Source organism: Colobus angolensis, unplaced genomic scaffold (genome assembly GCF_000951035.1).
Source record: "Colobus angolensis palliatus isolate OR3802 unplaced genomic scaffold, Cang.pa_1.0 Scaffold290, whole genome shotgun sequence".
NCBI lineage: Eukaryota > Metazoa > Chordata > Mammalia > Primates > Cercopithecidae > Colobus > Colobus angolensis.
This window is the reverse complement of record NW_012116155.1, coordinates 2,496,036-2,508,089: the sequence shown is the minus strand read 5'-3', so window position 1 is coordinate 2,508,089 and position 12,054 is coordinate 2,496,036. Positions and strand designations below refer to the sequence as shown.

Here is a 12,054-nt window from a genome sequence, read left to right as displayed (position 1 = left end):
TAAAAAAGGATGAGTTTGTGTCCTTTGTAGGGACATGGATGTAGCTGGAAACCATCATTCTCAGCAAACTATCGCAAGAACAGAAAACCAAATATTGCATGTTCTCACTCATAGGTGGGAACTGAATGATGAGATCACTTGGAGACATGAAGGGGATCACTACACACTGGGTCCTATTGTGGGGGTGGGGGGAGGGATAGCATTAGTAGATATACCTAATGTAAACGACGAGTTAATGGGTGCAGCACACCAACATGGCACATATATACATGTGTAACAAACCTGCACATTGTGCACATGTACCCTAGAACTTAAAGTATAATAAAAAAGAAAAAGATATCACTAAATAAAAAATAATGTCAGGAATAAAAAAAAAAAAGTAATGTTGTACCAACATAATATCATCACCTTAAAATCCCATGCTTCTTTTCCTTTAGATTTTGCTCTGTTTCTTCTTCTCTCCCCATGCCACTCCACATTTTTACCTGACAAAAAGAGCTATTTCCTTTGAAAAGGCATTCCAGATCCTCTCCTTTGGATGTGATGCTCTCTCTCTTACAAAATGTGCATTTTAGTTCCATCTTTCTTAATACATTGACTTTACTCTGCCTCCTTTAAGTTAATATGCACATGTGTCTATTTGATTAGACTCTGAATTCCTCCAGTATTCTTATCTCCATACTTGGATGTACCAGATTCAGGGTCCTGTTAATTGTAGGTAGCAGAAGGAATGTCCACCTGCCTCTTTCACCATTAAGTTGATTCAGCATTCCCTGAACAAGTAATTTTTAAGCAGATCAATTCAATTTTTCATGGAGTTACATTATAGAGAGATGAAATAGCTGATGCATAAGTAAAAAGTAAATAATATAATTTCAAATAATTCCTATGAAGAAAAATGAAACAGTATACTGGGATAGAAAATGACTTGGACAAGGGCACTTTAGGTCACATTTTCAGAGCCAGTCTCTTGGAGGTGGTGATGTTTGAGTGGGAGGCGAATGACAGGAAGGACCATGCCATATGAAGATTTGGGGTAGAGCAAGGCAAACAACGAGAACAGCAAGAGCAAAGACTGAGCTGGAACTAAACTTGAGCTTTCAATGGATAGAACCAAGTCTTGTATGGCTGGAGTGAGTAAATGGTGGAAAAAAATGCAGAAGATGGAGTGACAGTGCTGGGCAGTAACTACAGCATCTGTGCCCACTTAGTAAAAAATAAGAAATTTGAATTTTATTGAAAGTACAAATGGGAAGCTGTTTCAGAGTCTTAAGCAAGGTGGTTTTATGATGTGGCTGATATTTTCCAAAGATTACTCTGGTTTCTTTATTAAAAAAAGAAAGAAAAAAAGAGTAGAATGGTTTTCATTGGTGTATCACAGATCCTTAAAGGTCCTGAAAAAGTCCAGTAAAAGGCTGAAGAAGCTTCAATGAAACTTTGCCCTCTCTCTAAAGCCAACAGTCATTTGGAATTTTACTCCTTCTGCCATTACAATATCATTGGAATTAGAAAGCATGCTTCTAGTTACACCTCCAGGAATAAGCAACGAGATAAATAGACTACTGGGAAAAGGAGGGTTTTCCATTGATTGATGGCTGTGTTACATGTTTGGTGGTCTGGAATTCTGTTTTATCCACCCTTTCAATTTCCTCCCTCCCAGAATATAGCTCAATTCAGAATGGCCTATAGCAAAGTAGGCCCTATAGCTATAGTCCTTTAATACATCATGCCTTTTCCTATCTTTATGTTTATCCCAGTTAATTATAAATTTACATTTTTGTCTGCCCCATTAGACTGGGCGTACACTGAAGATAGAAACTGTGTCATAATTCCTTCATATACACAACCTGTGTGATGTAGAAACACAATAAATACTAGTTGATTGAAAACATGAATAAATAAATAGGTATGGTAGGTAGGTAGATGGAGAGAAAGTAATGCAACAAATCTCTTTACAAATTCTCATTCAATTTAGCTTAATAAGATTGAACTAAAATAGATAGCTTAATTAAATATGTTAATTGAAGCAATTATAATTGTAATTTATTTATCACAGCAATCTATTACTCAAACATGCTAATGAATAGTAATCCTATTATTATTAACATTACTGTTATTTTAACTGGTTCACTACTACAGTAATTATTTTTAAAGTGTTAGAAACTAGACTACCAGTCCATGGGTCTACAATTACTTATTCACTATTCAATGTCTCTAAATCATCAAATTGATGACGAATCAATAACATTCACTTAGTGTTGTTTATAAGTTAAGTGTGTATTTTAATACAATGATAAGTTGTCGGACATATTTGGTAAACAATGGAAATGGTTCCAGGTGTTTTTGTTCTATAAACAAGCCCCACATCATAAAAGGTATAAAGGCAGGCAGTATGAAAAAAGAGGAGAACTCACTGGTGAATCCGTGCACGGCTGAAGGGGCCAGTATAGCAGTCTGACTCCTCTAAGTCTGGAAAAGCTGACTTGTCAAGAACCATTGGGTTTTGGGCCATCCAGTTTTTGATTCTTCTAAAGTAAGTTTGCATCCTGGAATGAAGTCAAAATTTAGAACTATATTAAGTTGTACTTCAAAGCTGTGACTACCTTCCACTACAATTCCCTTAAGTACAAAAAAACTTCTCCAAAAAGAGATACACAAACCTACATACACCACACATACATGTGCATTGCTTCTGCTCCCACACAAAAGAAGAAAATAGCAAAGCAAACCAAATCTCAAATCTTGCAGTTGTTTAAACTCTTTCATGACAACTATGTCATCCTCATGAAAAAATAAAATAATTGTGGAAAAGATTTCAGAAACAGGATACATAAAGATGGTGGTAGGAAAGAGGTTTTCTGTTTTTGTTTTTTTCTTTGAGACAGAGTCTTGCTCTGTCACCAAGCTGGAGTCCGGTGGTGCAATCTTGGCTCACTGCAACCTCCACCTCCAGGGTTCAAGTGATTCTCCTGCCTCAGCCTCCCGAGTAGCTGGGTCTGCAGGTGCATGCCACCAAGTACAGCAAATTTCATACTTTTTTTTTTTTTTTTTTTGGTAGAGATGAAGCTTCACCATGTTGGCCAGGATGGTCTCGATCTCCAGATCTCGAGATCCACTAGCGTTGGCCTCCCAAAGTGCTGGGATTACAGGCATGAGCCGCTGCGCCCGGCCAGAAAGAGTGATTTTTGTTTGTTTTAAAAAAACAGCAAAACATATTTATTAAAATGGTGTGTGTATACAGGTATGGAGAGAGAGAGAGAGAGAGAGAGATAGACATTACTCCCTGCTTTTTTTAAGCAAATAGCATTGCAGCTCTAGAAAAGTGGAAACTGAAAATAAATAAATGACTGTGACACATTCAGTGAAACTGGAAGTCGTGTGGTAGACAGCAAAATTTTAAAGTCAAGCAAAACTGAGTTATTATTTATTGGACTGTACTAGCCACGTAAACTTGTACAAGTTATTCAACTTCTTACCTCGGTTTCTTCACTCATAAAATAAAAGTAATGTTGACTTTACTGGAGAGTTGCAAATTGGTGTTTTATTCTAGACTTGGTAATTAACAATAAGGAATACTGAGGCAAAGAGCCTTTGCAGGACTTTTAAGATTCTCACGGGCATAGGAATAACTTGATTATCTTGTTAAAATGCAGATACTAATTCAATAGGCCTGAGATGGGGATTGAGATTCCACATTTCTACATAGCTGCTAAAGGACACTCATGTTGCTAATCACTGACTACACTTTGAGTAATGGGTTTAGCATAGACACCTGGCACATAACATTTGGACACTGTTTGGGAAATCTGACATCAGGATACTTTGGCTCCAGCTTTAAATTACATTCATAACCTAGTTCTATTATGGTATATATACTGATTGAAATCAGATTTATTTTACAAAGAAAATAGAAACAGAAGAAAGCTACTGACTCCAGAGATTGACTCTGAAAGTCTAAATTCAGATTTACTATAATAATAGTTGTGTTTAATAACACATTTGCAATATTTACACGCTATGAGTTTCTGGGGAAATTTCTGGCTTCTTCTGCAATAGTAAGTCCAAGTAGCAGGATAGAATATTTTCCTAGAGAAGTGTTAAATATAACACACCTCAATATTTCTTTGGCCAACTATGCTTGAACTTCAGAAAAAAAAAAAAAAATTAGTATAGCAATGTGCAGGCAGCAAATATTTTATCTCAGGAATTATTTCACTCAAGTCTACTATGGTAAAATTACCATGTGTAATCTGAAATAATAATCAAATCCTAAGGTAAAGTTTAGTATGTGAAAGTCTAGATTTTTCCTTTGCCAAGTAAGGTTATCATCTACTTATCAAATCATTTTTGGTTTTGGAAAAACCAAAACATTTTTTTCTAGCCTAAAATAACAAATACATAGTATTTCAGGTGCTTCTTCTCTTTACAAAGACAGCCTTTAAAATGATAAAATATCACTTCATTGGAGAGGCTGATGCATAGACATGTAGAAATATTGAATAGATTGCACAGAAATTACTCAAGCTTTTTAAACTTAGCATAGTTGAAAAAAAGCAGTGGGGTAGGAGTTGGAACATGAGTGTTCTAGTGCTGAATTTGCTGGTCACTGAAATTGGGCTAAACATTTCTAATCTTTGAGCTTCAGGTTCCTCGTTTCTAAAGGGAGGGAGTAATTCCATCTGCTTTCCTTCATTAGGAGGCTAGGAGGATCAACTAAAAGGAGGCATTCTAATTACACTTAGAAAATGCTGACAGGCTACAGCAGCCAAGGCTCTAGTAGCTCTGACATTATAAACAAAGTAGGTATAAATGTGAATTTTAAATAGCTTTAAAAGAAATGGAATAAAAGGGTTTTCCGACCATCATTTGTGATGTTAACAGAAAACAAACAATATTATCATTTTAGGTTTTCACATACACTTCCTGTGAAGGAAGGGGTAAATGGAGTCTAATAGTGAAATATGGCTGGCCTAAATCTGAATGCCAGGATGCAAGGATCTAGCTTATTAATTCCTTTGAGCCTCACTCAGTTTTGCTTCTCTTAATTGAAAAGAAATATCTTGAGAATTAAATGACTATTGTCTGACACCACAGTGCACAGAACATAGTAAACTCTCAATAAATGTTTATAATAATAATGATGTATGATTTATACTACTAAAAGTACCACCACCATGCCACCAATGTAATCTAATACATTATCTACACTCTACTAAACCTTTATTGTGTTGGACATCTTGCAAACTCAAGATATCATGGCATAATGTAAAAATAGAGCTTTAGATTTATTTGCTACAATCCGGGAAAAGCTAAGAGAATTCTATGAAAACTGAAAATAAGTCTGGATTAAAGGGTCAAAGGGACTTGAAGCACATACTCTGCCAAACCAGCTGTGAAAGCAGGGCATGGGGTGTGGGTGGGGATGGTAAGGGAGTCTTTTTTTGTTTTCCAACCTGCAAAACTGGTTACTCTCTGTTCTGCTTCCCTTGCAGAGTCATGTTTAAGATGCTTTAATAATTGAATGTGAAAATGCATTGTGAATAAAAAATAAATTGCAGTGATAATAAAACCAACAATTTCCTCTCAACCTGCTGGAGAAGTGATGATCTTCAAAAGCTGGGTAATTGCCTGTATATTATTTATCCCCAAATATGTACCGGTCAAAACTAAGCATGTGAGAAAAATACCTTTCCCACTTCAAGAAAAGAAAAGCACAAGTGAAACTACATGGCCATGTTTGATTTCAATTTTCCACTTTTCAAACTGTCTACAGATTGAATTTACAAATTTTGTAATTTTTTTCAGTTTAATGTTATATAATTTTATAGATTCCTTTTCTATTTATTCCCTACCCCTCCCACGTGAATCCACAAAGACATAGAATAAAGAGAATTACTTATTGTAAGTAAAATGAAAAGGGGCGGGCTGTGGCAAGGTTCAAGATATTTTAATAATCACTTGGAATAATTTGATAACTGAATTTTCATTTTATGAACTTACACAGAAAATAAGAAACATAAAAGATAAAACAAGTAATGAGATATAATAGTGTTCATTTTTCTAGTTCACTTTTAAATTTGACCAAAACAGAGAAAAGAACATTTTTTACATTATTAAAAATGTTTCTTTAGGATTTAGTATATGCATTTGTCATGATAGCTTTATATAAACAGACATTTGTTCCAATTTTAATGTACAGAATACATACTTCCCCAAGTCTCCAAAGGAAAGATTCTTGTTTAACAGAAAACCCACTAATTATGTAGTAGCAAAGTCTCCCTAATTCTATAGTAGCAAACTGAAGCAAACCTAGAGATTTTATCAGCCATCCAACAATAAGCAGACATATGCAGAGCAAAGACAAGAAAAACCTGCAGTTGTAAACTTGCAAATTATAATATTCCAATGACTAATTTTATTAGCAAAATGACTGGGAATTTGCTACACAGACCAGGACCAAATACCCACATGGGAAATGAGAGCTGATTCTAAATGAGAATATGTTAACCTGACAGGAAAATGTGACTTGGTTGAGGAGCATCATTAATTTAAAGAGGAAAAGCTATTTCAGTGCTAATTTCTTTAATATTCATCTTAATTTCAAGTTTTTTTCTCCATAATTTACTTTTCTTGTCACTCAATACTGCCACGCCTAAAATTGATGCTTAAAAGAGACCAACATTTTCCCATTCTGATTTATAAAGTTTGAAATTACATTCCATTTTCTTTGGTAAAGAAACTAGATTTATTGAATCATTTCCTAAAATGGTCTGTTATTCACACTCTACAGTTATTCTAGCTTTTGTGTTATTCTGATTTGTAACATACATCCTGCAACACCATTTAATGGAGCATACTCTACCACATTCACATGCTTTATCTTTGTTAACTGATTCTTTGGCGAGGTGCAGAAAACTGCCAAGGGTAAGAAGCTTTTTATTTGAGTATTCATTAAATGGAAGCTGATTTCTTCCAGTTAAATAGTGACAAGACGATTCAGGTGGAAGAGTGTTCCTTCTGTTTCAGGGTCATGGTTTGATTAACTCCTTTTCCATAGTTATTCTTACCACAATAGGTAAAGAGCTAATGTTTTGAGGTAAAGCTCTTCAAAAGTGCATTTTCAATACTAGGATAAGAGAGGTACCTTCTAGGGTTAGAATAAGAGTAGATCTCCAATTCAAAAGATGCTATATCGCCTTGGCAAAGCACCTCATCTCTCTGAACACTATTCTTTACCACTTCTTTCAAATGAGAGAACTGGACTGAATGATACAGAAGGTCTTTGTTGGGTTTATTGTTCTGTTACTGTGGGTCATCATTTAACCATCGATCCTGGTCTTGTAACTATTTTTAAAATTAAGATATTATAACATGTGAACTTGCAATTAAAGGCCTCCTTCCATAATATTAGAACATGGGAAGATTCCAAGAATGGTAATGATAAATTGTAACAAAAACATTATCGGATTTTAAATGTTATTCAATTTGGCATAAGTCATTTTGTAAATCTCTTCAACAAATCAATAGAATTTTTCTTCTTACAATTTACAACTGCTGATATGTGCAATCAAATATCTTCTTATGCTTTTTCCAAATGACAAAAGTGGTTATAAAGAAATGATTCATCACCCACCAACCTGCCCATTGATTTGCTCCTCCCGTCAGTGTAATAGCATTTTTTCCTGAAAAAATAATAGAAAACAGCTGAGGAAAGTTACAGGAAAATAAAGTGATATGAGTGAGTGACAACATTTAATCATATTGAGCATTTCTATACCTCAAGTTCCATATGCTTAAGAAACTCAAGATGTTTGAAATAACCCAGCATACTATGAGGAACATCAACTTTACATTGTTTTAATTTCAGAATCTAAGATACTAATAACAAAGACACTCTAATAAATCAACACACCACTTTTGCAAAAAATACAATTACTTTTAATTCTATTTATTGAAAGTCTGTCTTCTGCCACTCAATTTGTAGTAACTGAATTATTTTCTTGCATTTTATATAAGGCCATCCATCCATCCCTCCCTCCTTCCATTTTTCCATCCATCCATCTACGCATCCATTTAGTACATATGTAATAAATACTTCTGATTTGCTAAGGAGTGTAAGTTGTAACCACTAAAACTTTAGAGAAAAAAAAGGTAGGGTCAGTTTTTGCCCTCAAGAAGCTTCCTTGATAGTTGAGGTGAGATGTCATCAGTTAAAATAAAATGTGAAAATGCAAGAAAACAGAGAGGCTATGGAAATACCCAAGAAAGGGAGCTCAATTAGTTTTTAAAGGTGGAGGATGAAGGACACAGGGAAGTTGTCCCGGAGGATATGTCACCTGTATTGATCTCGAAGCATGAATGGGAGTAGTCTTTTGGGTAAAGAGGTTACGCATGACATTCTAGACGAAGGTAGCAGTAGCATATAAGGTAGTTATTGGGACAAAATCAAGTATTGTAAGATTTAGATAACTTCAGCCAATTTGGTAATAGCTAGAGTATATACTAAAAGTTGATGATTGTGATAAAAGAGTGGAGGATGGTAGACAAGGCACAGATGATAATGGGCCTTAACAGCTAATGATACGGTTTCCGGGTGAAAAGCAATGGAGAAGATACTGAGTGTTTTAAGTAGAGGTATAGCATTTCTTAGAGAAACCAAAAATTAAGATGACATAATTAATTCATCTCCTAATTTTCTCTACATGCTCATGTTGGAGCTCAGGAATCTGAGATTCTCACTCTTCCAATATACCTCTTTATCCCCACCACTAAAATTCATTTCACAGAATCAGTGAACTGCTCTATGGTGTGGTACCTAGAAAGCAGGGTTAATAGGACAACTGATATTTAGCCCTAAGTATGTTATTAGCTGCTTAGAAAACTTGAAAACTTTTGGAGATACCATATTTCATTGCAATCCCTTTCACTGCAAACTTTTGGAGATACCATATTTCACTGCAATCATATTGCCAGAAAATAATTTTAAAGTTGTCCCTGGCATATTCCAACACTAACTTCAAATATGGAACATTGAAGCTTGTTATATGTATCCTAAACTCACATTTTAAATACTTCTCCATTTTTTTCAAACATACACAAAAGCTTATGTGCGTACTTCACTCAATTCTTACTGGACTGCAAACTCATCTTTTCTTCAGAACCACCCCTACATAGATTCTCTTGCACTATTTTCCCTGATGTAACACAGCTCTTCACTTATGGCCAGTGAATAAATGAATGAGCCTTTGTTTAATTCACAGTTGCATTTATCTCTTTCAGTGCCAGAGAGTATTTTTCATTTAATAAACACTTACTAAATATAGTATAAAAAAAAAAAACTACAACTGTGGAAATTGGTATAAAATAATTTCCAGCATCAAACAAATCCAGGGACATCATTAAAAGGAGATAAAGTTTACAACTGTAACTATCAGGAGTGGATATGGTTAGGAATATTATAAAAGAATATGGAGAGGGTTGGTTGGCATTTGAACTAAACACTACCCTCTATCTTTATTGATGGTCTGAATATCTCTCTTAAACAATTAAGAAACTATTGAGAAAATGCTTTAGGAGAAGTAAAGAAAATGGAGAAAGTCACACAAGATGAATAGAAATACACTTATATGGTAAGAACAAATACAAATGAAAAATAATAGACTTAATTCTCCCTCTTGAAAATGGAACAGATTTCTCCTCCCTCTCTCTTCTAAGAGCATTAACTTAAGAAAACTTGCCATTATAAGTACTTTCTCCTGTCTTTGAAATGTATTTTAATTCTTTAGAAAATGAGATGGGTCTTTTGTCAGGATTTAGGGGCCATCTTTTCAAAATGCAAACATGAAGGGAGATAGCAGTCCCCTGTCCCCAGTTTCTGTGAGAGGTAGGAGCTTAACCTTGGCGGCTGCCTTGAGCCAAGTAGCAGAACTACCTCCTGTCAAAAAGATATGAGAGGTTTTATTTCTCTTCATATGAAGCTAATTAACAGCCCAATTACCAGGTGAATCTATGATGAACTATGAGAGATGAACGGTGCTGTCAAGTCCTCTTACTTAAGGGATTGAAATGGTTTGGCTTTGTGTTTTCACCCAAATCTCATCCCCAGGTGTTGAGGTGGGGAGGTAATTGGATCATGGGAGAGGTTTCCCCCATGCTGTTCTCATGATAGGATAGTGAGTGAGTTCTCACGAGATCTGAGGGTTTTATAAGCGTTTGGAAGTTCCTCCTTCATTTCTTCTCTCTCCTGCTACCTTGTGGTGCTTGCTTCCCCTTCCACCATGGTTGTTAGGCTTCCTAAGGCCTCTCCAGCCATGCAGAATTGTGAGTCAATTAATCCATTTCCATTTATAAATTACCCAGTCTCATGGATGTTCTTTATGGCAGTATGAAAATGGACTAATATAGGGCTAGTTATTGTTTATTTTAAGAACATGCTTGCAATAGGTTGTATTTGTTTGGCTATATTTAAAAAACGAGATTTCCCTCTGTCTTTACAAATTTTAGTGAATTGACTATGATATGCATCACATTCTGGTTTAATGTTTATTCAATAATGAAATGGTTTTCTTCCTTTTCTATCTTTGTGGAGACACAAAATGAAATGGTTTTTTTCCTTTTCTATCTTTGTGCCCTTTCTGGGTGGGGGCAAATTTTGTTTTTATAGTCTCAATATACCACATATCTTTGATCCAGGAAGCAAACAATAAACTGTAATTCTCCTTAATTCTTCTGTATAAATGAATGTGCAGGGCCAAATCCTTTTCTACCTATAATCTTCCATCCTGTAATTTAGTAACTGCATACTGCTCATGTACAGTGCTTTATTTTTCCCTTAATTTTTCATTTGAAAGGTTCTGCTATTTTATACCTTGTGGCAAGGGTGCAGTCATCTATCTACCTATTACAACAACCACTTCAAATTATAAGTAAATGATTGTCTCAACCACTGTTTCCAGCCAGAGTTCAACACAGTCAATGGCTACGTGTAGAGATGCCTGTGGGGCTAACTGAGGAGGACAGTTAATTGGGTGAAATCCTGACCCCCATGCTCCTATCTATTTTATAGATTGGGCTCCCTTTAGATTTTATATTTCATATTATTTTTGCATAAAAAGTGATCTAAGTTTAACCCTGATTATGATAAGAATGATTGCTCTTAATGTTTTAAAAATATAGCCCCAAAATTTGCTTTGTTTAAAATATTTGCGGATGAATGAGCTTGACAAAAAATGTGAGGTTGGCCCTATCTGGGCACTCCATCTGAGAAGCCACAGGATGACTGAATTATCTTAAAATGTGCTGAACTATCTTAATGTGTGAGAGGTAAGTATGAATAGGAATCAGCTTTGGATCAAGAAAAATGCTAAAAGGATCTGACATTTCTGGAATGCAGAAGCCACAGGCTAAGTCCTTCCTGATATGACAAAAACCAGAAAATGTAGACTATTATAAACCTTTGAAATTGTCCTGTTTAGATTTGAAACATCAAGTCCAACATGTAGGTCATATTTACTTTGAAAGAAAAGTCAAGAAAGAAGTGGCTAGAAAAATGTATGCAAATTAAAATTTTACACATACATCCAAGCAGAAAATTTAGATAAAATGCTCAAGATTCATGTTTATAACAGAAGGAGGAAGAAAAAAACTTGCAGAAAGGTTATAGCTAACAAATCTTGCAACTTTTCTTTGTTGAATCTGACAGGTCGGTTTCAAAGATGAATAAATATGGAACTGCTCTGTATGGGCAAAATATTGAATGCATAAATTTTTAAAAAATATTATCCTAAAAAGAGATGTATATGTTTCCTATTTAGGTTATTATTTTGTATAATTTAATTTTAAGTCAGTGTTTGTTCTTGAATATGCTAACAGTTGTCAATTGGAGACTAGATTGACCATCATGAAAATACTTTGCCACTTAGTTTCTGCTTGAATAGCATTCCCTTATTATGAGTTGGCTGCTATCTCAAATTTCCCGTGTACATTGTAAATAAATGGCAAGTTAGTTTCTAAGGAGTTAGTTAATGTTACATCCATTATTTAAACTGATTTGGA

The 12,054-nt window shown here is 34.9% G+C and overlaps 1 protein-coding gene across 1 annotated transcript in view; it reads right to left on the bottom strand.

Moving 5' to 3' along the window:
• LOC105516821 (anoctamin-3-like) overlaps nucleotides 1-12,054 on the bottom strand; it is a 243,576-nt gene that overhangs the window by 30,077 nt on the left and 201,445 nt on the right. The window contains exons 7-8 of the mRNA XM_011949155.1: nucleotides 7,638-7,682; nucleotides 2,415-2,546 (exon numbers count right to left, since the gene is read on the bottom strand). Coding sequence (XP_011804545.1) covers nucleotides 2,415-2,546; nucleotides 7,638-7,682 — 177 coding nt within the window. The remainder of the gene's footprint in view (nucleotides 1-2,414; nucleotides 2,547-7,637; nucleotides 7,683-12,054) is intronic.